General features: G+C 43.8%; 1 protein-coding gene across 1 annotated transcript in view; it reads left to right on the top strand.

The window, feature by feature from the left end:
- Positions 1-27,971, top strand: part of CA8 (carbonic anhydrase 8) — a 125,497-nt gene that overhangs the window by 68,655 nt on the left and 28,871 nt on the right. The window contains exons 5-7 of the mRNA XM_051843756.2: positions 3,654-3,716; positions 14,683-14,731; positions 16,082-16,194. Coding sequence (XP_051699716.1) covers positions 3,654-3,716; positions 14,683-14,731; positions 16,082-16,194 — 225 coding nt within the window. The remainder of the gene's footprint in view (positions 1-3,653; positions 3,717-14,682; positions 14,732-16,081; positions 16,195-27,971) is intronic.

Genomic DNA, 27,971 nt, shown 5'->3' with positions numbered 1-27,971 from the left:
ATGAAAGCAAAAGCAAGGAGTGTTTTTAGGATGGCTTTGTTGCGCTGGAATTGAACTGAGAGCTGTGGGCTCAAGGGAGGAGAGACTTAGGCCAGGGAGGGGCGGGTCTCCCACATGCTTGAAAAGCCCTCAGGGTGACAGCAGGAGTTAATGCTGGGGAGGGGCTGACCAGAAGGACCCGTGAGTGGCAAGGAGGGCATGGCATCATCAGAGGAAGATGGCCTTGTGTGTGTGGCTCAGAGAGTAGCAGACTGAAGTTTGACAACCCTGACTTCAGCTTTCAGTCCTGCTTCCCCTTCCCTCGGAGCTGCAGACCCAAGGGGGTTCCCATAGACCAAGAGGTGGTGGGAGAGCCTGTGAAAGACACAGAATGGTCCTGTCCCAGAGAGCAAGGCGGAAATCAGGCCAGAGTGAGCTAGCAGTGAAGGTGGGCCAGGGCCGGGATTCTGGGAGGAAGACTGCGAAGTTGAGAGGTAAGGAATGAATTGGTCTCACGATTCCTGGTTGTCTCCTTCCTGGCTCCAGGTTGTGTTGTTGCTTGAACTGCCGCAGGAGCAGTTGGGGGTGTGTGGAGACTATCACCTCTCCTTGTTTTGTGGTGGCTGTAACCTCTTCCTATAAAGATCTGGCCAGGAAGCAAAGGAGAGAGAGTATTAGGTGGAGTTCGTTGCAGGATATGAAGTGTTGCCCACAGAATGAAAATCTTTATAGCGAGCCGGCGCCGTGGCTCAATAGGCTAATCCTCCACCTTGCGGCGCCGGCACACCGGGTTCTAGTCCCGGTTGGGGCGCCGGATTCTGTCCCGGTTGCCCCTCTTCCAGGCCAGCTCTCTGCTATGGCCAGGGAGTGCAGTGGAGGATGGCCCAGGTGCTTGGGCCCTGCACCCCATGGGAGACCAGGAAAAGCACCTGGCTCCTGGCTTCTGCCATCGGATCAGCGCGGTGCGCCGGCTGCAGCGGCGGCCATTGGAGGGTGAACCAACGGCAAAGGAAGATCTTTCTCTCTCTGTCTCTCTCTCACTGTCCACTCTGCCTGTCAAAAATAAAAAAAAAAAAAAAAATCTTTATAGCTAGGAGGCAGTAATAATTAAGTGCTACTTTATGTAGAAATCTATATTTGATGCTGTGTGATGTTTGATGAAGAGTGATAATGGATGCTGTTAATTGAATTGCAGCGTACCAGACCCAACTCTAAGTTCCTTGTGTGATTTAATCTTCAGCCCTGTCACTTTTGTCCTCCTCACTGCATAGGTAGCTATAGAAGGAAGGACTTAGAAGTTAAGTAAACTTGCCCAAGGTCACACAGCTAATAATTGGTGATGTCAGGATCAGAGCCCAAGCAGACCAATGCAAGGAGCTTGTTATGGTACCACTGTTATGTGGCCTTGCAGGGTTCAGATGTGGACTCTTCACAGTGTGCAGTCTGACAGGTGTGCACGCAAGGAGTCAGAGGCACAGGCATCCAATGCCGCATTGTGGTTCAGTGAGTAAGGTAAATAACCGTTCACTTCTGCTAAGCCTGGGTGAAGCCAAGGTGCAGCCTGTCTCAGATCCAGGCTCCTGGGTTCATGGGTGTTTATAGTGGTTTTTTTTTTTTTTAAACTTTTGAAAATTCACTTTCTGTTTTCAGAGCCTGTCTCAAAAATTCCAAGTACTAGGAAAATAATTGAAGTCAGGATTATTTTGAGCTGATGGGCCCAATTTAGGTTGTTTGTTTCTCTCTCTCTCTCTCTCTCACTCACTCTCTCTCTCATTTGAAAGAAAGAGTAAGCAGGAGAGAGAGAGAGAGAGAGAGAGAGAAAGAGAGAGAGAGAGAGAGGGTTTCCCCATCTACTTGTTCACTCCCCAAATGCCACAGTAGACCCCTCACTAGAACTAAAGCCAGGAACCCAGTTCAGATCTCCCACTTGGGTGGCAGGAATGCAGTCACTTGAGCCATCACTGCTACCTCCCAGAAAGCGAGACTCAGGAGCTGGAGTTGGGAACTGAACTGAGGTGTTCTGATATGGGATGCAGGCCTCTTAACCAGTGTTATAACCGCTAGGCCTAGCATCTGCCTCCTCTCTTCTTTTTGGTGCCGGTTCACTTAGCATGCTTCACATCTAGCTAGCACTGGGAGAAACAGAATCTGTATAGGTTGGCAGCTCCTCCAGCTTCTTATAGGTATTTCTCCAAAAATTTATGTGGAAAAAGGAAAGCAAACGCAAACTGTGATTGTTTATCTGAGGTCATAAATGTTCTCTGCTGTTCCTCTCCATCATCATCTTGGGCCACTGAAAGTTGGTGGAAAAAGTAGAAGTCAGATTGAACTTAGAACTTCTAAGGTTAAAAATGCTAATTGTTAAATGTGTTGATAAAGTCTTAAATTTCTTTGGTGCATTTTGTTTCAAATAGAAGGGTATGCAAAGCATATTCTTGCTTAAGAATAAAAAGTTGGGTATAGAATTATAAGTAGAGGTGATCAAATGTCCTGATTTTGGTAACTTTACATATCCATTTTTCTGAGTTAGTGAGATTTTTAAAACATTGCTAAAAATCTTTGTAACAGTATTCTGTAGATGCCAAAGGTAAAAATGCCAAAGGTAAAACAATTGAGCATGCCCAGAGCTTTATTTATTTATTTGGAACACAGAGTGAAGAGTGGCAGAGAGATAGAGGCTGGGAGGAAGAGGTGAGGGTGAGAGAGACAGAGAGAGAAAAAGAGGGCCTGAGATTCCCTCTGCTGGTTCACTCCCCACACGACCATGGCAGCCAGGGCTGGACCAGGCTGAAGCCAGGAGCCAGAAACTCTATCTGGGTCTCCTGCATGGGTGGCAGGGTCCCAAGCACTTAAGCCATCATCTGTGGCTCCCCAGGTGGATTAGCATGGACCTGGATGAGAAGTGGAGGAGCTGGAACTTGAACCAGCACTCCCATATGAGATGCAGGCATTGCACGCAGTGGCCTAACCTGCTACACCACAATGACTGTCCCGAGTATTGTTTTTTTTTTTTTTATTTTTTTTTTATTTTTATTTTTTATTTTTTTGACAGGCAGAGTGGACAGTGAGAGAGAGAGACAGAGAGAAAGGTCTTCCCTTGCCGTTGGTTCACCCTCCAATGGCCGGCGCGGCCGGCGCGCTGCGGCCGGCACACTGCGCTGATCCAATGGCAGGAGCCAGGTACCTCTCCTGGTCTCCCATGGGGTGCAGAGCCCAAGCACTTGGGCCATCCTCCACTGCACTCCCGGGCCATAGCAGAGAGCTGGCCTGGAAGAGGGGCAATCGGGACAGAATCCGGCGCCCCAACCGGGACTAGAACCCGGTGTGCTGGTGCTGCAGGCGGAGGATTAGCCTAGTGAGCCACGGCACTGGCCCTGAGTAGTTTTAATTCAGAAATATTCTTTACGTTTATACTTAACAGTAACTTAAGATTTGATATCTACAGCCCAGTGAGTGGTATTCATGCACAGCAAGATGAATTTAGAATGGATTCTTGGGTGTTCCGTATCAAAGACTTGTATTGTGTTAACTGAACAGCTTTGTTCTTTTAGTAGATGCTGACCTGGTTCTAGTCATTTAATCCCTCTAGAGGGACAGACCCTCGATTCTGTTAGCTGCTTTGAGTAATGCCTGAGTGTTTAACAATGCTGTGGTTTCTGCTTTATGCATTTCAGATAGGGAAGGAGCACGTAGGCCTGAAGGCTGTGACCGAGATCCTTCAAGATATTCAGTATAAGGTGAGTTGTTATTTAAAAAACAATAGAAATACAGGTCATATTCAGGGTCCCCAAGACCATCCATAAGCTTGATAATTCACAGAAGGATTCACAGGTCTCAGAAAAGCTGCTTTACATAGAGTTTTTTTTTTTAATTTATTTGAAAGGCAAAGTTACAGAGAGGCAGAGACAGAGAGACAGAGAAGTCTTCCATCTGCTGGCTCACTCCTGAAAGAGCCACAATGGCCGGAGATAGGCTGATCCGAAACCAGGAGCCAGGAGCTTTCTGTGGGACCCTCACACAGGTGCAGGGGCCCAAGGACCTGGTTTATCTCCTACTGCTTTTCCAGGGCATAGCAGAGAGCTGAATTGGAAGTGGAGCAGCTGGGACTTGCAAACTGGTGTCCACATGGGATGCTGACACTACAGGTGGCGGCTTTACCCACTGTGCCACAGCGCCGGCCCATCTGTTTAGGGTTTATTACAGGGCAGGATTACTGACCCAAATCAGCAAAGGAAGAAGGCACATGGGGCAAAGTCTGGCAAAGAACAGGTGCAGATTTCCTTGAAGTTAACCAGGTAGTTGCCTTGGGATACCCTCTTTCCCCTAGCAATGGCCTGAAGTGTTCCACCCAGGGAAGCTCACCTAGGGATTTTATTAGAGATCAGTCATGCAGGTGCAAAGTACCTGCATAACTGCCCTCAACTTCTTGAACTCTAGCAAATCACACCCCTTCCCCAGTTATCCACCATGAATCACACTATCAGAATGAACAAACCTGGTACAGAATGAAGGGCCACCATAAAACACACCAAATGCCGGAGTAAGGGAAAGGTTTATTGTCGGGGGTGGGGGAACCTGACAGGAGGGAGGGGGAGAGTGAGAAAAAAAGAGAGCCTATGCAGGAGTACAGGCCTGGTTATAGCCTTACAGAGATGAGGGAGTGAGAGCACTCAATCCTGTTAGAGTGGAGGTAGAGTTGACGCTTGTGGTTGGGTCATTTGGTCACCTGACTCTTAGTAAGCCAGGCTGGGTCCTGGAGAGGCTGAACTCAGTGTACAAGATGGCGACTGGGCCAGAGCGCAAGATGGCATCTGGGGCTTGAGATGGTGCCATTTCACTTACATTCCCCCCTTTTGTTTTGTATAAAGCAAGTGTTGTATGGGATTATATCTGCCCCAAAAGCTCAGGACCAGTGGAGGGATGATGATCTATCTTCTAGAGCTGCTTCCTGATGACATGGGGCAATGAGTTATTCTCTACTGGTGGGGTGACGTCTCAAGTTGTGATCTCCAGGGTGGGGAGCCAAGTATATCCCTGTAGCAGCATTTTTAGTTGACTGCCTGGTTGGTTCCATTATCACCTCTGATAAACACTTAAAGAGACAAAATAGTATAAAACCCAGACTGAGAATAGCAGCCAATGGTCCTTGGAGTGGCATTGACCAAGAGGTGATAGGGCTCCATAGGGAGGAAGAGAGGAGAGGCTCTCTGGACCCTAGGACAGACTGTATAATAGATGTGGCAATTTGTTGGAGCTTTTTAACATTTTGTTCTGCCTGGCCCAATTGATTAACATAATAGCAATATTATTCTTCCAGAAAAAAATACAAATTTCAGCCGTTATAAGGTCCAGAGCTCATCTGTTTTGTAACACTACATCCACCAGTGAGGAGATCTGATTTTAGAGGTCCCTAATAGCATCTGCCAAAGCTTCAGTGGATCTGGTGACCTCCTCCTGTAGTTGTTGGAGTTGTTCTTGGAATCAGTTAGTAGACATAACGTTGTGGCCTAGAGCAGTTCCTGAGACCACCACCGAAGAGAGGGAAGCTGCAAAGCTGGTTCCAACCAAGATTGGAAGAAAGATTGCTTGTCTCTTGTGGGTAGAGGGATTAATCTGTAAAAGGACCTGTGAGTACTTATATAATGTTAGATGGGGGGATAGAATCACTAACACATGGACCGGGTGTGGAGCTGTTGATACAGGTGTATAAGGTATAATTACAAAGAAATGAAGTTCTAGGTGGACTAGACAGGGAAGCTGTGGGAGTGCTGGTTATATTGCTGACGCAGGGAATGTTATGTGGCATAAACTTATTGGGTTGTTTTGTTATGTTAGTAATCCAACATGCTGCACCTTGTCCTCCTGAATGTAGAGGAAGATGACCAATGATTTTCTGAGGATTGAGAATAGAGGAGTTTATAGAAGCAGAAACATTAGTGAGTAGGGTTGTAGTAATGGGAGGTTCCCAAATGGGAGCACATATAAAGCATTGCTGTTGGTAAAGGACTTAGGATAAAGAATTGGGTAGTTGATAAAGTAGGGTGAGAGACATATTGATGAGTTGTAGCCACGTCAACCCAATTACATGAGCAGACCTGAGCAAAATCAAAGCACGGAGTGATAGGGCCTGCACAGCCCATGATGGGGCAGAAGGTTGTGTTCAGTAATTTAGCAGGAGTAGAAATGGTGTAAATCTGAAATTGTCACATGTAACATGTTCTAGAGGCTAGTGTGGATGCAGAACAGACACAAAAGGGCAGAAGAGATGGGAGTATTGGGAAGTTCATCGTGGTGTGTGGAAGAGGCAATGAGACAATAAGAGAAGGTACAGCAAAGTGTAGATCTCAAAGGGAGTGGAGTCTGAGGAGGTTCCCTGGAGATGTAAATCTTCAATATCTGAAAGGAGTCAGGAGGGGTGGATGGGCGGAGTGTGTTTGCTATTCTTCCCACAGAAGTTGTAGGAAGAGTTGATAGCGGTATGAGAGAAGATCAGTACTTATCCAGTGTTGGAAATGGTGGGTGGCTGGATGGTCACTGTTTCTTGGAGGTGAGTTCATTAAGCACAGAAGAGTCTGAGTTTGAGGAGCTTGAGTCCAGGTAAACTTGGCTGTGAGTCACCCTGTGGGAGTAACTGTATAATGGGGGAGGGGGATGCTTAAGGTGGGAGAAGTGGACCCAGTGGGGGTTCCCTGTAAGTTTGCTGCTGTGGGAGTAGTGAGAATCACCCGGTAAGGTCTGGTCCATTTAGCTTGTGGCTTAGTGGGAGGAGAAGACAAGGAGTGGCGTGAGGAGGACAGGTAGACCTCACCTCTCACTGTAACAGGACGGAGGCTGTCTGAGGTAGTTGGACCTGGAGCTGGGCAGTAGGTGTCTGTATATTTCCATAACTCTCTTCGAAGATATTTGAGGAGAGATGAGAGTAGCTGGGGCAGCAGGAGTGGAGATTGAGAGTGTGTAGCCGGAGGAACCAAGGGACGTCCATACATCAATTCAAAAGGCAGAATATTGAGAGGTTTTTTCAGAAAGGTCCTCATACAGAGCAGAGACAATGGGAGAAGTTTAGTCCAGGCCAAGTGAAGCTTGAGATAGAGCTTGGTCAGAGCATTTTTCAGTATATGATTTGTCCTTTCTACTTTTCCCTGGGGGTGATAAGGGGTATGAAAATGCCAGGGGATGTTAAATGCCTTGGTAAGTAGCTGAGTTATCTGGGATGTAAATTTGATACCACAGTCTGACTGGAGACCCCAAAGTGGGGAACAATCACCTGAAGTAGGCTGTTGGAAACTGTTAGTGCCCATTTGTTAGTAGTTGGAAAGACCTTGACCCACCCAGAGAAGGTATCTACCAGTACCAAGAGATATTGAAAGCACCGTACATTGGGCATATGGGTAAAGTCAATCTGCCAGTCAGAGGCTGGCAGGTGTCCTCTGGCTTGATGGGAAGGGAAGGGTGGGGGATAGAGGTTTGAGTCAGGATTTGTTTTTTCATGTATGGAATATGACAAGATGAGTTGTTGGAGATATTTGGTATCTTCTGGTATAAGTTTGTTTGACAAACGATAATAAAGAAGAAATGTTGGGATGAAACAAATGGTGGAGGTAGAATAAGATGGCTTGAGTGGAGAGCTGTTGGGATTGTTGGTTTGGAGGGTGGTTAATCAGCACAGAGGATGAAGTAGAGGGCGAGCTGGAGGAAAAGGAAGACAGTGCTGCCTGATGAGCCGCCTGATCTGCCCTGTTATTACCGGCTGTGATAAGAGTCGTCAGTCTGATGAGCCTCAGAGTGGACTAGTCTGATTTGTGTTGGAAGACGGGCTGCTTCTAAGAGAGGGGTTATGAATGTAGCATTGGAGATGGCTGTCCCCTTAGTGGTAAGAAGGCCCTGTCCCACATTGCTGTGTAGGATAGGAGGACATCTAAAGTGTATATTTTATGTCAGTATACACAGTGATGGTTTTATTTTTTGCCAGGATAAAGGCATGGGTTAGAGCATAAAGCTCAGCCTGTTGATTAGTAGTATTGAAAGGGAGTGGTCCTACCTTCACTGTATTGGTGGTTGATACCACAGTATACCCTGCCCTTTTTATTCCCTCATGAAAGATGGAGCTACCATTTGTGAAGCAGACTAGAGTAGGGTTAACAAGGGACCCTCCTGGATATTTGAGGGATGAGGTGGTAAGTGTTCGATATTCTCAATGCAGGAGTGAACAGGAGCCGAGTGATCAGGAGATGGAGGAGGAGAGGGAAGGAGAGTAGTTGGGTTAAGGGGAGGACAAGGTTTAAAAGTGAGGGTCCTGGGGCCGGCGCCATGGCTCACTTGGTTAATCCTCTGCCTGCGGTGCCAGCATCCAATGTGGGCAACAGGTTCTAGTCCAGGTTGCTTCTCTTCCAGTCCAGCTCTCTGCTGTGGCCCGGGAAGGCAGTGGAGGATGGCCAAGTGCTTGGGCCTCTGCACCTGCATGGGAGACCAGGAGGAAGCACGTGGCTCCTGGCTTCGGATCAGCACAGCGTGCCAGCTGTAGAGGCCACTTTGGGGGTGAACCAATGGAAGGAAGACCTTTCTCTCTGTCTCTGTCTCTCTCACTGTCTAACTCTGCCTGTCAAAAAAAAAAATAATAAAAAAAGTGAGGGTCCTCAATTAGCACCACCTGAAGGGTCAGAATGTGAGATAGTGGGAGAGACTGGAGGCCTTTGTAAGTTAGAAGTTCTGATAGATGATGTGAGGAAAGAATGATAAGTAGTGAACCCAAAATGAGTTTTTTTGACTCTCGTATGAGAACAGCTTCTGTGGCTAGCATGTGTAAATGGGGCACCCAGCCCTAGACTGTGGGGTCTAATGTTTTTGAGAGATAGGCTTCAGTAGCGAAAGAGGGACCGATTTGATGGCTGAGAACCCCCAGGGCTGTTTCTTGGTTTTCAGTGACATAAATGAGGAGGGATCTGGTGAGCGTAAGGCAGGGCTCCATAGAATACCCCATTGGAGCTTATGATATTGGGAGGTAACTGGGGCTATGAGAGGCTCTGGAAGGATCGCTTGTGGCTTTGTAGAGTGGTCGAGCTAGAAGGGAGTAGTTTGGAATCCATGAATGTAGGAATCCTGCCAGGCGTAGAAAGAAAAGAATTTCTTCTTTAGTAGAAGGAGCTGGGAGGTTAGCTATGATACTCCTTCTGTCTGCAGTGACAGCCTTGTGGGCAGGAATGAGATGTACACCAAGATAGGTACCTCAGATAAGCATACCTGTTCCTTTGTGAAGGCTACCTGATGACCTTTGGCTTCTAGGAAGTTGAAGAGAGTAGCAGTCTGTCATTGGCTATCTATTTTTGAGGGGCTGCAAAGGAGGAGGTTATCGATGTACTGAGAAGAAAGGAGAGGGATAGATCCAGAGTACCTAGATCATTGGCCAATGCCTGACCAAACAGAGTGGGGCTATTCCGGAACCCCTGGGAGGAGTATGGTCCAGGTCAGGTGAGTGGAGACTTGAGCATCAGGATCAGTCCAGGTGAAAAAAAATATGTCCCGAGAGTTAGGATATAGAGGAATGGTAAAAAAAAAAATATGCATCCTTTAGATCCAGGATGGAGAAGTGAGATGTGAATGCTGGGATAGAGGAAAGGTGGGTGTATGGATTGGGGACCCCTGGGTGTATGGGTGCTACCACTGGACTAATAAGGCAGAGGTCTTGTACAGACAGAAGGACCCATTAGGTTTTTAACCCTAATATTGATGTGCTATGGGGAGCTAGTCTTTCATAGCAGCCCCTGGAGGAGGAGTTTGGAAACCATAGGCTTTAGACCTTGAAGGCTGAAAAGGGGTAGAGGATACTGTGGCTGGGAAGGAAATGTGGAGGAATCTTGTAACTTTATCTCTATGAGAAGATGATGGGCCACCACCGTAGGGTGACTGGTATCCGATACCAGTCACCCTAGTGACAGTGACAGGGCCTTGAGGTAGGCAGGATGGCTGGGACCCAGTCATTGTGAGAGAGAAGTAGTGAAAAGGGAGGTGAAGGTGGCCTGCAGGACTGGGCCAATGGCCGGAGGGTGAAAACCACCTGAGCACCAAACTGATAGAATATGTCTCTTCCCAGGAGTGGGGTAGGACATTGAGTATAAGGAGAAAAGAGTGGGAAAAGGACATTGTATTAATCATGCAAAACAGGTTGGGGATCTGTAGGGGTGTGTAAGGTTTTCCTTCCAACCTGACTATGGAGGTTGAGATAGTAGAGGTTGGCTGCCAAAACTGGGTAAGGACTGAGAAGGTTGCCCCTGTGTCAATGAGAAAAGAAATTTGCCTACCTGCTATCATCACAGTTACCCTGGGCTCCCACAGAGTGATGGCCATAGTTGGGTAGTGGGAGTCTGGGCTCCTTCAGTTCTCAGTAGCCAGCCCTAAAAGGCCAAACCAGGGCGTAGGTGGGGTGGATGGCCTACTGACTCAACGGGCAAGAGGACAGTCCCCTGCCCAATGGTCCTTTTGGTGACATCTAGGACAAGGATCTGATGGGTCTTGAGGATTGGGGCATAGTTTGACACAATGACCTGTTTGGCTACATTTAAAGCACAACACCAGAGTATTCCTGCAGTCATTGGGACTCCTGTGATTAGCAAGGTTACTGGAGGCATCAGGTTGCTGAAAAGCCTTGGCCGGCATTTGGACTTTTTCCTTTTGGACTCTTTCATCCCTCCCATTGTATACACCTCTAGAATTTCTGCCTGTGGAGTTAATGGGCCCCTCTCAAGCTGCTTTAACTTTGCCTTGATATCAGGGAAACTCTGGTTCGTGAGGAGGCTACAACCTTTGGGAGACTTCGGGTCTAGGTTGGTATACTGGAAGAGAGTCTGTTTGAGGCTCTATAAAAAGGCAGAAGGATTTCCCTTTTTATCTTTAATAACTTCTCCCAGTTTATCATAATTTACAGCCTTTCTGGTGGATTTTTTGAGACCAGCTAATAAGCAGGTAATGAAATGATTTCTGGCCATTATGCCTTTGGGAGAGTTGTAATTCCAACTGGGGTCCTGTTTGGGGACTGCACCTGCTTCTGTGAGGTGGGCAGGGTCGGTCTGATGGGTCTCACAGGTATTGGCGAGGATCCTAAGGACACTGTGAAAAGTCAGATCATAGGACTGGTTTAGATATTGAAACTCTTTAATGTACAGCACTGGATTAGAAGTGAAGGAACCTAGTTTTTATTCAATTTGTAAGCGAGAAAGGAAGGTGGACCCTGACTGTACTGAGATAATGAGAGCCAGGGCAGACAGTGTGAGGTTGTTGAGTGGGAGGTGACTGTGCCGGGTCCTGGGTCAGAAGGGGCTGAGCTGGTGCCTGTGGGTGGGAACGGTAAGGTGGAGGGTAGCCAGGCGGCGGATTATCTGCAGGATTGAAAGTAAAAGAAAGGGGTTTTGGCTCAGGCTCTGGAACTTTGATGGGAACCTTGGAGACTAAGTGGACCTGGGCCAGAGAACATGAGTGCAGAGAGAAGGTTTAGAACGGAGATAGGAGAAAGCCTGAACATAGGGGATTTCCTTCCACTTTCCCAAATGCTCACAGAAATGGTAAAGATCCTGAATAATGTCAGGGTCAAAGTGCTGTTAAGTGGCCATTTGGACTGGTTGTTGAGGTCATACAGGGGCCACGCCTGATTACAGAGAAAGATAAGGCAATGGCATTTGAGGTCTGGGGCCAATTTGAGAGGAACAAGATTGTTTAAGAGACAACCGAGGGGAGAGTCAGATGGAATGTGAGATGAGGAAGCTCCCATAACGACCTGTGGTATCAGACTGGTGGATAGCAGGCATCCCTGAGATCACGCAGTCTGACGTGGAAAGTAAGGGAACAGAGGGTGGGGGTTGTCACCCATGCCCATTGTTGCCCGAGGTGTAAATCCCATGGAGGTTGTCGTGCCTGGTACCAGGACTTCGAGACAAAGCAGAGCAGAACCACAATCCATGGCAGAGATCGCCCTGTCTTACCTCAAGGTTTTGGAAGGCCAACGTGTGGATGGGGACCCCAGAGCATTCGGTGCCAGAGAAGGAGGTCCCTGGGGTGTTTTGTGGTTGGCAGAAATCCAGGATCCTGAAGCTCACATCCCTGAGGGGAGAACAAGGTCGATGGGGGAGCCTGGATCCGAGTCACGGAGTCACGGCACCATTGAAAGGCCATCACAAAACACATCAATAAGGGAAAAGGTTTATTGTGGGGGGTGGGGTTGAGGGTGGGAAACCTGTCAGCCTGGATGAGGAAAGTGATAAAAAGAGAGCCTGTGTGGGAGAGCGGGCCTTGTTATAGCCTTGCAAGTATGAGGGAGTGGCAGCAGCAAATCTCGTTAGAGTGGGGGTGGAGTTGACCCTTATGATCGGGTCATTTGGTCACTTCACTCCTAGTAAGCCAGGCTTGGTCTGGAGAGGGCAAGCTTAATGTACAAGATGGCTGCTGGGCCAGAGCCTAAGATGGCGTCCAGGGCTTGAGGTAGTGCCTCAGATAAGATGGCACAATTTCACTAATCCAGACAACCTACAACCTTAGTCATACAACAACAGGAGTTTACTGTAAGTGTGGGATGGCCAAAGGCCTCATGCACGTAAAAGCATTCTCACTGGGTGGAATATTCCAGAAGCTCACAAGTTATCTCCCAGAAGCTGGCCAATAGCTAGTCCTGAACAGGCTTTCTTTTGGAATGTGCATCATCTGAGCAACCCAGGCCTGCTGAGTTAACCCTTTCCTGGCTGCCTGTCTTAGGAAAATTATGTAAATAAAATGAATAGAAATTTTGGGGACCAGACTGTGGTGTGTTTACATTAAGTAATAATAAACAAGTACACATAAGCCATAAGATAATATGCCAGAGAAGATGATTTAGGTCAATTTCTGCTGCCCAGAACTGGTGGGAAGTCAAGTTCTGTAATAAGCATTACCTTTTATCCCACGTTGAATCACTTGAACCTGAGTGGTATGCCCACCAGAGATACAAAAAAGCAGTTGAGCTTGCTGTAGAAACCACTCACATTCACCAAGCCAATCACTTATAGCAGGGTGGTGGAAGAAAGTAGGTGTTTATTTTGTTCATTCTCAGAGCCTGGAGTTGGGCAGATGTTGCTCAGTTCCTTATAAACCTGGGGTTGAACAGTGTATAACCAGCTTGTATGGAAGTCTCTCATTGGTCCACAGTGCTGTGGCCTTTCATTGACTGACCTGGAATGGATGGGCTAGCATCTTCTTCTGGGCTTGCTGTGATGGCAAAGTGGGCTCTGATCTGTCTGGGGTCCCAAGGCAGATGATTATTACATACTTTGATCAGGGCCCAGGGTTCATGTGAAGCACTTCCAAATGGAGTTTAGCATTAAGATGTTAACTATAGAGATGATAATTGAATTGAGTCTTTATCTGGGGTCTTGTGGGGCTGACTTGACTCGTACACCAATACCTTAATTTAGTGACTTAATCTTTGGTAAGAAGTTGACTTGTAATCATCTAACTAGAGACAGAAATTGCAAGATAAGGAAGAGAGACTAGAGCCTGACAAAGTCTACAAAAAAAGGCATGAAGTATCTGGGCTAGGTTTAAAGCTTGCTTGATTGAGGGGGATTGAAAGGCTCATGGCCAATTCTAAGATCAATCTGGAAATCAAGTTTGATTATCTGTGTACTGGCATGAGCCCATGGCATCTTGAATCTGGCAGAATCTTCACTGAAGAGCCCCAAGAAGGCTCAGAATGAACCCAGCCGCCAGTGGGAAGCCCAGACTAGGCTAGGCAAAGGAAGCTGGTATAAAGGGGTGGGACTTATTTTGACTTACCTTAACCAATAGAAATGGGCTGAGAAAATTTCCCTAATTTCTTCAGCTAGTAGGGTGTCAATTATAGTGAAATACAGGTGGCTGGAGTAGGGGAAGGAATCAAGTGAGCTGGATTCTTTAACATGTTAAATAGTCCCAGGAAGTAAGAAAGAGACTTACTACACTAATGTTCTCTGTTGTTTGTGTCAATAGAGTCATCCCATAAGAGAAATCTGATTCACATGACAGGTCTGTCAGCCTCCAAGACCTGAACAATTGAAATGATGATAATATAATGACCAAACGTAGGGATTGTTGAATAATTGCACAAATATTTCCCTTGGAATTTACTGCTAGATTTGAACAATGTTGATTGGAACAGACTATTTTGATCTGAATTTCAGATCTTCCTTTCAAAAAAGAGGAAGTATGCAGGATAGACCCTGGAGCTGAATTTCCTAATTCAACTGGGCCAAAATGGCAGAATGGGAGCCATGTTGTAATGCCATATGTTGAGGAGCAGAGATCAAAGTAGGCAGAAGGAAAGTCATTTCAAAGGAATTCACGGAGCCAGGGTTCCAGCGTTGCAGACCAAGACATGCAGCCCCAGTCTCTAGTATGAATGTGCTGGGAGCAGAGAAAGTAGCTGACATGAGACAGAAGGACACCATTTGTAAGGTCCACACCAGGAAGTATTGGAAAAATTGAAGTGCAGTAGCAGAGAAAATAGCCATAGATCCATAGTGGGAGTGTCTCCTTGGAGCCAGCCAGTGTTGTTGCAGTGGGAAGACAGAGTGAGACAACCCCCAAGTCTAGGGGACTTGTTGAAATCATTCAGAAAATACTTAAATCTAGATTTTTAACCCTAATAGCATTTTTACTTGAAAATTAGAAATTTCACATTAATGTATAGTGACTATTTTTTGTTTTCAGGGAAAATCCAAAACAATACCTTGCTTTAATCCTAACACTTTACTACCAGGTAAGAAATTATCTGACTGTATAACATGAGTTTTTAACTATGAATATGACCACATTGTTTTCCTCAGAATATATATAAGTTCATACTACTAGTTAATAAAGTGTTTTTTTTTTTTTTTTTTTTTTTTTTTTTACAATTTATACCCTCATAGCAGATCCAGTTTCAGATTACTTTAAATGTGGGAGTAAATCATTTGATATAATAAACACTTTGCTACTAGTTCCATTAATCTATGAAGAGCTTTGTTATAATTGTCATTTGTAAATGTCACTACCTCTGTGTAATGTATGAGCATAATAAAATAATCTTAATATACTCTAAGATTTACCTGTGAAATTTTTATTAATATATAGAGATAATTTGGTATCTAATTATATAGGGTTATATCTTCACAGCAATACTATTATTTAGTATTATTCTGATTGTATTTGTGCACAGTTAGTAATTGTGCATTGTATACTTAGAGTAGAATTTGGAGTTGCGGATTGTTTTATATAAAATTTGATTCTTCAGATTTCTGTGCTGAAATTATGTGCTATTTCTTAGAGTTTCAAACAAAATCCAACGGGTTGAGGCATCTGATCCTCTACTTTCTGCATAATTGGTCTATGACAAATCAGTTTCTGTCATATGGTAAACATTCAATCACATTAACAATGAATTCTTCTAGTACAGATCTAAATTATTTCACAAGAGTGATTCATTTTATTTTACCATGATATGATTTTAATATTTTGCTGTCAAAACAACCAATATAGAGGTCACTAGAACTGAAACAGTCCAAACAGAGTTCTTTAAACTAATAGGCTTTGAAGCCAAAGTGCATGGATTTGAATTCTGGCTCTGCAAACTATTAGCGATTGACTTTGGGCAAATTACTAAACCTCTGTGATGTGGTTTGCCTGTCTTAAAAATGGGACTAGAAATAGTATTGCTCTTGTTAGTTTGTTGTGAAGGTTGAAGGAATTAATGTGAAATGCTTAGAACAGTACCTGGCATGTAGTAAACATCCAATAAATATTAGGCATAAACTAGTTAGATAAATCTTTTAATAAAGCAAGAGAAAACCCCAAAACATAGATTTACTTCTGAAGTCATTAAATTTGATAGACATGTATAAAAACCCATTGATAGAAGTCATTGTAAATAGAATGAAGATTCATCATGTTTTTCATCTTTGATTTTCTCCATGATAATTACATTAAGAATATAGATATAAGGCTCTAGTTTAAAAATGACATCCATTGAAAAATGTCATTCTGAAGGTTTGTAATGTTGAAGATTGTTGTTGGAGTCATCAAGATTATTAATTAATTTGCCTTTTCATAATACACCCCTGTGGTTACACAGATCCTCTACTGCGGGATTACTGGGTATATGAAGGCTCTCTTACTATCCCACCTTGCAGTGAAGGTGTTACCTGGATTTTATTCCGATATCCTTTAACCATATCACAGCTACAGGTGAGTATGCTACCTTAAATCTTTCAAAGTCAAGTTCTGAGTTAAAGGTTAAATATTGTTTCTGTAAAAGGAAAACGTCTGTTTTATGTTCTAACTCCCTTTAGATCAGTCATACCATCTCACATAAAGTTAAACGTCTTGAGCCAGTGAAAGCAATTGAAAGGTCAAGGATGAGCAAAACTCAGCGCACGTTTATAGTCTGTATTTTACAAGTTCTTATGGAGTAAGTAGAAGTCACTGAAAGAGCTAAACTTTTGTTTAGTCCAGTTATTCCTTCATGTGGCTCTTCCCAGGCACAGAGACAAGTGTCTGGAAGTAAAGTGAGAATGCTGATTATTTCTGGAAGTCACACATGCGATTTGAAATAGCCTTTCCTTTGTATGCACAGGAGGGAACTAGAAAGCTCTGGATTTGATCACCTACCAGTGGCCTTAGGTGCTACATAAATTCTCTAAACACTTATGCACAGTGGGTGAGAACAAAACTGGAATGAATTGCCACTCGGTTGTTAGTTGTGGAACATGGAGCAATATTTCTAGATAAACAATGATTTTAATATTATAAAAGGTGTATTTTAAATATCTCCTTTCCTTCAGTGATTCATTTAAGGGGTATGTTCTAGAAAGCTGCATTGTTCCTTCACGACCAACCTCAAAAGGCTTGGGCAACTCTCAACACACCAAATTTTCTTTAGTAACTTATTGCTCATTTCTTAAAATCCCCCATCATTGTTGGTATTAAAAAGATCGTTTACTAATTTCTCATTAAAGTCTTCTTTTGTTTGTCCTGAAATACTTAAAATCTTTCTTTCAGCATTTAACAGCCAGATTCAAAGTCAGTGAGGAATACGGATTTTTTCCTCTGGTAAAAATCCGTGGGTCGCACACATGCACAATACCCACCAGCTGCAGACCTACTCATTTCACAGTTGTGTTGGAAGAGTACAAGAGTTTCTGTGACTGGTAGTAATGTTGGAGTGGCTCCTTCTCCCTACCTGTTGCCAGGTGTGTGCACCAGAGCTGCTGTGTTTGCCTCTGCTGACAAGGTGGCAATTGTCCCTGCCAGTACTGGGTGCATACAAAAGAGCTACAGCAGCTGCTACCTGTTTATGTCCAAAATGGCATCTACCCTCTCTCAGCCAGTTGCCAGGCACTGTTATGGAGGGGATGGGGAGAGAGTGATGTGCCTCTTTTCTTTTTCTCTGGGTGAGTGGGCATCCTGTACCCCTCAGGGCTCTGGGCTATACTCAAAGACAGTGTAGTCCATAGGCTGTCTCTCCAGCTGTATCAACAGTGGCATGGGCCGCTGCAGTCTGATCTTATCTTGCTCTCCAAAGCTGGTACTTTCTCAGTTCAGGGCTTCTGGGGTTGTTTGTTGTGTCTGGGCTCTTTGCTGTGTGTCTACACCTTCCGCACAGATCCACAGCATCTCCTCCTTCCGCAGAATCTCCACTGCAGTTTTCCTTCCAATTCTCCCCTGAGAGTGTACTTTCTTCACTTTATCATTATTATTTTTAAACTATTTTCCCCTAGTCTAGAATAGACTGCCTTGTCCCTTATTCTGCCATCTTGGAATCTCCCATACCTTCCATTGAACTCCTCCTAGATGCTCCAGTAAACATTAGGCCATCCAATCAGTTTTCCTTGAGGCTCCTGCCATGGAGAAAGTGCTAATTTCTTTTCAGATTTACCCCATTTCGAACAAGATGCATGAACAAGGGCCAAGGGAGAAGTTGCATAGAATGCTGAATTGAAGGTGAAGGGAACCAAGTGTGAATGCAGACCCAACACTATCTTTCTACAAATTTTATGGGAAAGGCAAGCAGGAATTTAGGGATAATAGAGAATAAAAAAGTGGGTTTTGTTTGGTTTTAAATAAATAGGAGACAATTGAATCTTTGTAGGGATATTGGAAGGAGCCAATGAATACAATAGCCAGTCTCATGAGACCCCCAACTGCTATTACTATTCCCAGTTTTTAGATGAGGAGAGTTAAGTTTAGGGAGATTAATAAAGCTTTGCAGGGGGTAGTGAGAGTGGACTTTGGGATCCACCCAGTCCTGTGTGATATCAGTGATGGAAGCTTAACTATTGTCCCCTTTCAACACTGCAATTCCTTTGAGACCTTCTTTCTATGGAGACCTTGGAATGACCTCAACAGTACTCCAGATTTCTACCTTCTCCTGCATATGTTTTGTGCTCCCTATTGGAGGAGGTTAGTTTCTTTTAGAAATTGTAAATACATAACCAATTAAAGAGGCTGAGGCCCAGTGTACAGATTTAGGGATCATTAACATCAAAGAAGGAATGAAATGACGAAACAAATGGGAACTTAGTAGAGAAAAGAAGATGGGAGGAGACAATCTCTTGGGACACTTCCCTGAAGGCGACCTTCCTTTTAGGAGAAGACTCTTTAAACTGGGCCTCGTGGGAATCACTACTCTGTAATTGCCTTCTGGTTACTCTTGGAGTCCTCTCTCACTGACGTTGTGTTTCTGAAGCATGGAGGGATTCTGGAATAAAAGCAGGCATGTGAAACCATGCTTGCTGCTGGCTGTATCACCCAGATTAGACCATAAGAGACAGCAACTTGAGCTTTCCCTGGCTGGGACTCTGGCTAATACAGTTGCTGCTGTTTTCTGAATGACATATATAAAACATCAAACATGCCTCTGCATTTATGTTTCTTATTATTTGACTCTAGGCCAATGATAGACATTTCCTTGTGATTGGTGAAGATAATACAAATCTTGGCTGTCCAAGTTTCAAAGCACTAAGGCTTACTGTACAGTATATTTTGTGATACTGTGATGTATTTATTGGTCTTTATATGTCATTGACCCTATTAACACAAACAATTTAGTTCATAATTATATAATAATGTGTTATATGTCATAGTCCTATCTTTATTTAATCTTCTCCTGGGAAGATATTAGCATATGGAATTGCTGTTTTGAGATTGATGTAGATAATGTATTCATTAACTCATGCATTAATTAATTTAGCAATTATTGGACATTTATTATGTTCCATGCACTAAATAAGCAAGAGAGGAGGCTGATGTTGTGATTCAGTGGATTAAGCCACTGCCTCCATATTGGAGTCCAGGCTTGAGGGCCAGCTGCACCACTTTGTATCCAGCTCCATGCTAATGCACTTGGGAAAGCAGCAGAAGATGGCCCACGTGTGTGGGTCCCTGCTAGCCACATGAGATGGAGTTCCTGGCTTCTGGCTGCTGCTTGGCCCAGCCCCAGTCATGGTGGCCATTGGAAAGTGAATCAGCAAGTAGAAGCTTTCTCTCTTTCTCTCTCTGTCACTCTGCCTTTCAAATACACGCACACACACACACACACACACACATATATATCTTTAAAAAAGAATAGGCAAGGAGAAATGAAAAACAGTAAGGGGGCTGGCACTGTGGTGTGGCATAGCAGGTTAAGACAACAGCTTACTATGCTGGCACTCCATATTGGAACACCAGTTTCAGTCCTGGCTGCTCTGCTTCCAACCTAGATTCCTGTTAATGTGCTTGGTCAAGCAGTGGAAGATGGCTTAAGTGCTTAGGCTCCTGCCACCTTCTGGGAGTCCCTGATAGAGTTCTGAGGTCCTGGTTTTGGTCTGGCCCACCCCTGGCCATTGCAGCCTTTTGGGGGAGTGAACCAGTAGGTGGTCACTGCCTTTCAAATAAATAAGATAAATCTTAAAAGAGAAAAGAAAAGAAAAAGAATAATAAGATATGGCCCTATTCTCAAAGAATTCACTATGTAGGGGGAATGACCAATTAATAGATTTACATTAAAAATACCTACTAATTTTATATGTGTAGTGCCACTCTATAAACATAGTCTCGTGGTAGCACATAGGAAAGGCACCTGGATGAGACAGAGTTTTCTTTTCTTTTCTTTTCTTTTTTTTTTTTTTTTAAGATTTTTTTATTTATTTGAAAGACAGAGTTACAGAGAGAGGTAGAGACGGAGAGAGAGAGAGAGGTCTTCCATCCACTGGTTCGTTCCCCAGATGGCCGCAACAGCCAGAGCTGCACTGATCCGAAGCCAGGAGCTAGGAGCTTCTTCCATGTCTCCCATGCGGGTGCAGAGGGCCAAGGACTTAGGCCATCTTTTACTGCTATCCCAGGCCATAGTAGAGAGCTGGACAGGAAGTGGAGCAGCTGAGACTAGAACTGGAGCCCATATGGGATGCTGGCATTTCAGGCCAGGGCGTTAACCCACTGTGCCACAGCGCCGGCCCCGAGACGGAGTTTTCTGTAAGGTCTTCCCAGAGCCAGGTGGAGGGGTAAGGTGTCTATATTTGTGGGCATTGTCAGTAGGGAAAAAGCTTCTGCAAAGGCCTCAACACAAGAGAAAGAGCACATTTGGGTAATACATGTGGTTAGTGTGAAGGCCTGCAGCATGAGATGAGGCTGAAGAAGCGAGCAGGGGCCCAACCTTCCCCAGTGGGCCTGGTGCTGACTGTAGGGGAGGGATTTTCCCCTGAACTGGCAAAGAATCACTGGAGGGTTATGAGGAGGAAGTTTGAGTTTGAGGGACATCTCTGTAGCTGGAGTGTGGAGATGGGAGTCTGGATTAAGGCTTTGGCAGTGAGATAAAGGAAGGGGATGCTTTTAGAAATAATCGGCAAGTAGAATCAGAACTTGGTGGCTGATAACATGGGGATTTTGGGGGAGGAGAGACACCTGTGTTACTCCCTGGCTTTGACTTGGGTGACTGGTGAGGAAGACATCTTGGTAGGAAGTCATGGACAAAGAGCAGACTGTGCAGAAGATTATGAGTTTATGGTTGAATTTTGAGAGCTTTGGGATATGCAAGAAAGAATATGGTATAGTGTACAGGTTAGGGGTAAAGCTATTGGTGCAGAAGAGTTCCTTCAGGGAGATGAGCTGGGGAGATGCAGTTAACCCAGGGGTATGTGGTGGTAAGCGACACCACCAGGGAGTGGCTGAGGAAGTGAGAAGAATCAGGAGGTTCAGGCCGGCGCTGCGGCTCACTAGGCTAATCCTCCACCTCGCGGTGCCAGCACACCGGGTTCTAGTCCCGGTTGGGGCGCCGGATTCTCTCCCGGTTGCCCCCCTTCCAGGCCAGCTCTCTGCTATGGCCTGGGAGTGCAGTGGAGGATGGCCCAGGTGCCTGGGCCCTGCACCCCATGGGAGACCAGGAGAAGCACCTGGCTCCTGGCTTCAGATCAGCGTGGTGCTCTGGCTGCAGTGCGCCAGCCACAGCGGCCATTGGAGGGTGAACCAATGGCAAAAGGAAGACCTTTCTCTCTGTCTATCTCTCTCACTGTCCACTCTGCCTGTCAAAAAAAAAAAAAAAAAAAAAAAAAAAAAAAAAAAAAGAATCAGGAGGTTCATGTGAAAGCTGGTAGCTGGGGGAAGAGATGTTGTATAAGGATCAGAATATGGGAATGTGAGGTCAGAGTCTGCATGCACAGTCCGAGTCAGATGGAAGAGTAACGGTATTAGCTACAAGGGGAGGGCTTTGACTTGAAAATGAAGTAGAAGAACTGCTCATCTGTGGCCATATTAATTCAGTATTACTTTATTGAGGGGTAATTTTTTAAAAAATAAACAATATCTTACAGTGAAAAATACAATTTTTTAATCACCACAGAATATTTCAACATATAGAAAGTCAGTTAGGTTTAACCTAATTGAGCCACAGACGTTCTCAGTTCCACCTAGAATTCCATTAGAGAGTCCCGTAATTACCAGCATGACATTGAGAATATCAGTGTTGAACTTAGTGAGAATACTAACTGATGCCTATAGACATAAAATATTTTAATACCATGTTGACCAGTATATGATGCTAAGATAAAAAAAATAAACCATGGCACTTTGGGTCTCCCTGATTTCAAAGGGAACTGACTTTGTATCGTCCCTTTGAGTAAGACCAATTGCAAAATATAACCCTAACTCACTAGTCATAGTGATACACTGACTATTGGGAAATATCATTACTTCCTAAAGGGGAGCCAATGCCAAAGGAATATGTATTGGAAGGAGTGTCTCAACTGCCCTTGAAAATAGATGACTTTCCAATTATCTGTAACCTTTCAAGGAAAAAATATTTAGGTGCTGTTAGCACACAGCATCTCTCCAGAAGACAGTGGTGGTGCTAAAATGTGGACATGCACACATACACATATACACACACATATAGTCACATACTTTTATGTATATTATGAATTTAGAGTGACTCAGAAACATTTATAATCTTGGGAGAATATAAATCAGTCTATCCTTGACTTGAATGTCTCACTTTGTGCAGTCCATATACTTTCAGAGAAAGCAGAGCAAAAATAGAAAAAGTCCAGAGAAGGCAGCAAAAATGAGAGGAACCAAAAGGAGAGGATGTGATTCCAGAATCTAGATCGAGAAAAATGGTGACACCTTGTATTATTGCACATAAAAGGGAGTAGAGATAAATACTAAATAGATAGAGATAGATAGATGAGATAGACGGATAGATAGATAGACAGACAGCTAGATAGATAGACAGATAGATAGGCTTGATATATCATGTAGTAAAAGGAACAGTGAATGACAGATGGAAGCTTTTCTTAGCTGATCCTATTGATAAATATAAAGCTTTGCATTAAAATGAAATTGTCATAGGACTAATGTATGTAATGAAGCTACTGGATATTATTATGGAAGCAATTGGTATCTTGAGTGCATCATCTACCATTGATAAGAGGGTCTGCACTGGCAACACTGCAGAAAAATGTCTAAACCAGTCCAATGTTCCGTAGGTTTGATTCATTAGACTTCTGTCCAAGCATAGTGGTTTTTTTTTTTTTTTTGAAGATTTATTTTATTTACTTAAAAGACAGAGTTATAGAGAGAGGTAGAGACACACAGAGAGAGAGATCTTCCATCTGCTGGTTCACTTCCCAGATGGCCCCAATGGCTGGAACTGTGCCGATCATAAGCCAGGAGCTGGGAGCTTCTTCTGGGTATCGCATGTGGGTGCAGAGGTCCAAGGACTTGGGCCATCTTCTACTGCTATGCCTGGCCATAGCAGAGAGCTGGATCAGAAGAAGAGCAGCTGGAACTAGAACCAGCACCCATATGGGATGCCGGTGCTTCAGGCCAGGGCTTTAACCTGCTGTGCCACAGCGCTGACCCCACCAAGCATAGTGTTGACCATTATGCTTGTTGCAGAGCATTTGTGTTGTCCTGAGTACCAAGATTTCTTTCTTTTTTAAAAAATATTTATTTATTTATTTGAAAGTCACAGTTAGAGAGGGCGAGATAGAGAAAGGAATCTTCCATCCATTAGTTCTCTCATGAAATGGCTGCAACAGCCAGGGCTGGGCGAGGCTGAAACCAGGAGCCAGGAGCTTCTTCCAGGTCTCTCACGTGGGTGGAGGGGCCCAAGCACTTGGGTCATCTGCTTTCCCAGGCACATTATCAGGGAGTTAGATTGGAAATGGAGCACCTGGGACTGAAATGGGTGTCCATATAAGATACTAGTATTAAGGTGGTGGCTTAACCTGCCGTACTACAACGACAGCCCAAGAGTACCAAGATTTCTAGAATATGGGGCAATTGGAAGCCCCTGTATAGTTGATTTTCCTGGATTACTCCTAGTGAGCTTCCCGCATGCTAGGGGAAAAAGCATGATTGGATGAATTTGAATGAATAATTTTATTTTATTTTTAAAAATATGATCTATAACCATTGAACAACTTCAAGATAAATGGTGATGTAAGCTTTAGGAAAGCAAAGAAAAAAGTTTTGTAAGGTGAACTATTTTTTGGAAAAGAAATTTTATGGACAGAATAAAATAACCTAAGTTCATGAAGTCTGACAACAGAAATTGTAAGTCACATCTTGATTTCACAAGATTGGAGCAGGAGCTGACAGCTCCATTTCCATTCTGGGGAGCACACTTTAAGACCTGCTGGTTCACATTTGCATGCAGTCTTCTCCATGTGGAGTGTACATCAGCTCTATCCCCGAAAGCTGAGGTTCTGAAGGTGAGTGTGAAGGTGGCTTTAGACAAGAGCTGTCCTAGTAAACATGATATGAGCCACATGTGTAAGATCAAACTTTCTAGTAGCTGTAGTAAAAAGCCAAAGAAACAGGTGCAAATAATTGAAATAATACTATCACTTCAACATGTCACTAATATAAAAAATCACAGATGAGATGTTCTTTTGCATTCTTATTTCACACTAAGTCTGTGGCTTTCAGTGTGTATTCTGTCTTCTATCACATTCAGTTTGCACTAGGAACATTTCAGATGCTTGATGGCCACGTGAGATTGGCAGCTGTTGTACTACTGGACAGTGAACCTTCAGAGTTTCCTCTGTTGGGAAATGCCTTCTTCCTTTTCTTGAAATGTGTTATTTTTAGGTACTGGGGATATTTTTGTGGGTATTTTTTCGAGTGTCTCCTATGACAGGCAGCTCTTCTTTGGTCACGAGTACTGTCATCTGTAATTCTTGAATAAGTTTCCATCTGTGTGGCTCATCAGTAACTATCCTGATGTGATGCAGGAAGGCCAGGGCTACTTGAGTCACGGACTGACATGAGAGGTAAGTTGGCATTGGTGTTATTGGAGAGAGTATGTTCTCTGGACTCTTTCAAAATAAAATAAAATAATTAAAAAAAATAGACCAGAGTAAGGAGGCAGTGACAGTGAGAGTTGGTTTAGGATGAGAGGTCAGTAAGAAAGAGGAAAGAACCAGCATTGTGGTGCGGTGGGTTAAGCTGCCACCTGTGATGCTGGCATTCCAAATCAGAGAGACTATTCTGGCTCCAGCTTTTCTGCTTCCAATCCAGTTTCCTGTTAACGGGTCTGGGAAAGCAGCAGAGGATGGCCCAAGTACTTAAGTCACCCCCCCCCCCCCACACACACACCAGTGGAGACTAAGGGAGTCCCTGGCTCTTAGCTTCTTCCTGGCCCAGCCTTGTCTGTTGTGGCCATTTGGGGAGTGAATTAGCAGATGGAAGATCTGTCTCTCTCTCTCTCATTCTGCCTTTCAAGTAAATAAATAAATATTTTTAAAAAACAAGGGGTGATGATTTTAAAAGAAAATGGAACAGAAGGAAATGAGAGTGGACAAAAGGCTATAGTCATCTCTATATATCCCTATATATCTCACTATGTACACATATAAATGAACTTTTGAACCTTTTATTTAATTAATAGCATATCTTAGCCTGATTTCTGCTGCTATTAACAGAATTCCACAGACTGGATAATTTATAATGTGCAGAAATTTATTTGGCTGATGGTTCTGAAACTGGGGAGGGCCTTTGTGCTGTATCATCCTTTGGTGGAAGGTGGAAGGGCAAGGGGCAAAGAGGGTGGGTCTCATTGTTAGAACAAACTCACTCTTGAGATAACTGACCCATTGCCAGGATAATGCCATTAATCTGTTCACAAAAGCAGAGTCTTCATGATCCAGTCACCTCTTATCAAGTCCCACTTTCAACACTATTGCCTTGGGGATTAATTTTCAAAACACATGAACGTTGGGGGAAACATTCAAATCATAGTATGTATAGGAAACTATATTACTCTTCCAAATTCATTCTCATTGATAATAAAAGAAAATAAAAACACTTGACTTTTAAAATGCTGTGTTATTGATGATTGACATAAAAAGCTGTACATATTTACTGTGTATATGTTGATGAGTTTGAGGATAACTATATACCCATGAAACCATCATCATCACCAAGGCCAAATAGACATCCAGTACTCTGTTCCACACTTTAGTAGTGCTGTTACTATGTCTGGTAAGAACACTTAAAATCTCTCTTCTCAATTACAGAACACAGTGTTGTCAGCTGAAGGCACTGTGCTACATAGTAGATCTTCAGGACTTAGTTATCTTGCATAGTGGAAACGTTGTAGCTGTTAACTATCACCTCCCCATTTTTCACCTTCCCCCTGCTGCTGAAACCACTCTTCTACTCTCTGCTTCTATAAAGTGGACAATAGAAAATTCTCCATCTAATTGAGGTCTTGAAGGATTTGTCTTTCTGTGTCTGGCTTATTTCTACTGCTGGGCAGGGATATGAAGAAGTGAAAGTCACTTTCCTGCAGATACCTGCACTTTTGTGTTCACTGCAGCTAAGACATGGGAACAACTTCAGAGCACATGGGTGAATGGATAGAGAACAGCAACTTTGGATATATTTCTCCTGTTACCTGATGGCACATGAAATAGAAATCAAAAATAAGTCTAGGAACTTGGGACGACTAAAAGTTAATTAGCAATAAGGTACATACCCTGGAAATTAGTCCTTGGAAAGCATTCATAAAGAAAGAAAGCAGTTTCAAAGCTGAACTTTTAGTGAATTAGTGTGGTTCATGAGTCAGTGAAAGTTGGGGTAAATGAGCTGGAGTGAATGCTGTATCTAGTATCTGCAGCAGACAAGGACTTCTCCCTGATGTATCAGATCTCTGTCTCTCTGTCTTTTCTTTCTCATTTTCTCTCTCTTGTTCTCTTTTGAATTGGTTAAACATAAGTACTATATTTAAATAGAGTGGCATTAAAAATCGATGCTATCATAGTTCAGAAATATGTGATAATGACGGCTTCTCAAATGCCCTGACATTTGAATTTTGTGGAAGACTTTTATCCTGATATATTACTCTGTTAATTTACCACAGTCGCTCATTTCAGTGTGGGCTGAATCAGTATGCGCTTGAAATCATTTGATGTGACTAAAGGGGTTGAGAAGTGGTCGGACACTTCAGAAAAACTGGCATTTCAGAAAGATGCGCTTTTCCCTCCATCTCTGCTGATGTTTGAAGTCTTCAAAGTGTTGCTGTGATCAGAGAAAAACATTTCTTGTGAAATAGTTTTCTCTGAGAATACAGTGATGTGAGACTGGCTGGCTGTTGATCACATCATCTTTCCTAGAAGGAGTTGTTTTCACAGGATGTGCTTCAGGCCGGTGCCTGGGGCTTGAAAGATTTATGTTCAGTTCAGAATACATAAATGTAAAAATTAACCTACCTATAAAAGAAGCCTCACAGTCAATAAAAACAGAGTATTCCAAAAATATGTTTATACAGTTGAGTTTCTAGTCCACATTGGTCATCAGAGATACGGAGAAAGGGAGAGTGAGAAAAAGGGAGAGAGAGATCTTCTATTCACCAGTTCTTTCCCCAAAGGCCAGTAACAGCGGGAGCTGGACCAGGCTGAAATCAACAGCCTGGAATCCAACCCAGGTCTGCCATGTGGGGGACTGGGACTTAAGTACCTGAGCATCACCTGATGCTCCGCAGGGGGACCATTAGTAGGAAACTGGAATTGGGATCGAAGCTGGGACTTAATCCCAGAAATTCCATTGTGGACTGTGAGCATCTGAAGTGGTTTCTTAACCCACCCTGGCTCACAGATTCTGGCTGCAGATATGGCATGTGGTTCTGAGTAGAGTGTGTGCTGGAGGGATGACTTTACATTTTCTCAGAATATTGGTTTATTATCTACTTTCTGCACATAAAAGTGTAGCTAAAAGTTTGGCTTCAAATGAAGTTTGCAATAAAGGACTAGCATTTGTCAAACATTTCCTTCCTATGTGCTTGGGACAATGCTGAGTGATTTTTCTGAGTTTTCTTATTTACTTCTTGTATCATTCTTGTGAATTTGTTTTTATCATCTCTGTTGTACACAAGTAGGAACCAAGACTTATATAGATGACTTTCCTTTGTCATTTGGGTTTAGGATTCACTGACTGCATTCACCATCATATTCTTCCTTTCACTTAACATTTAGGGAAGTCTTTAA

Source organism: Oryctolagus cuniculus, chromosome 6 (assembly GCF_964237555.1).
Source record: "Oryctolagus cuniculus chromosome 6, mOryCun1.1, whole genome shotgun sequence".
Taxonomy (NCBI): domain Eukaryota; kingdom Metazoa; phylum Chordata; class Mammalia; order Lagomorpha; family Leporidae; genus Oryctolagus; species Oryctolagus cuniculus.
Note: the sequence above shows the minus strand (reverse complement) of the source record. Positions and strands in the feature narration are given on the sequence as shown.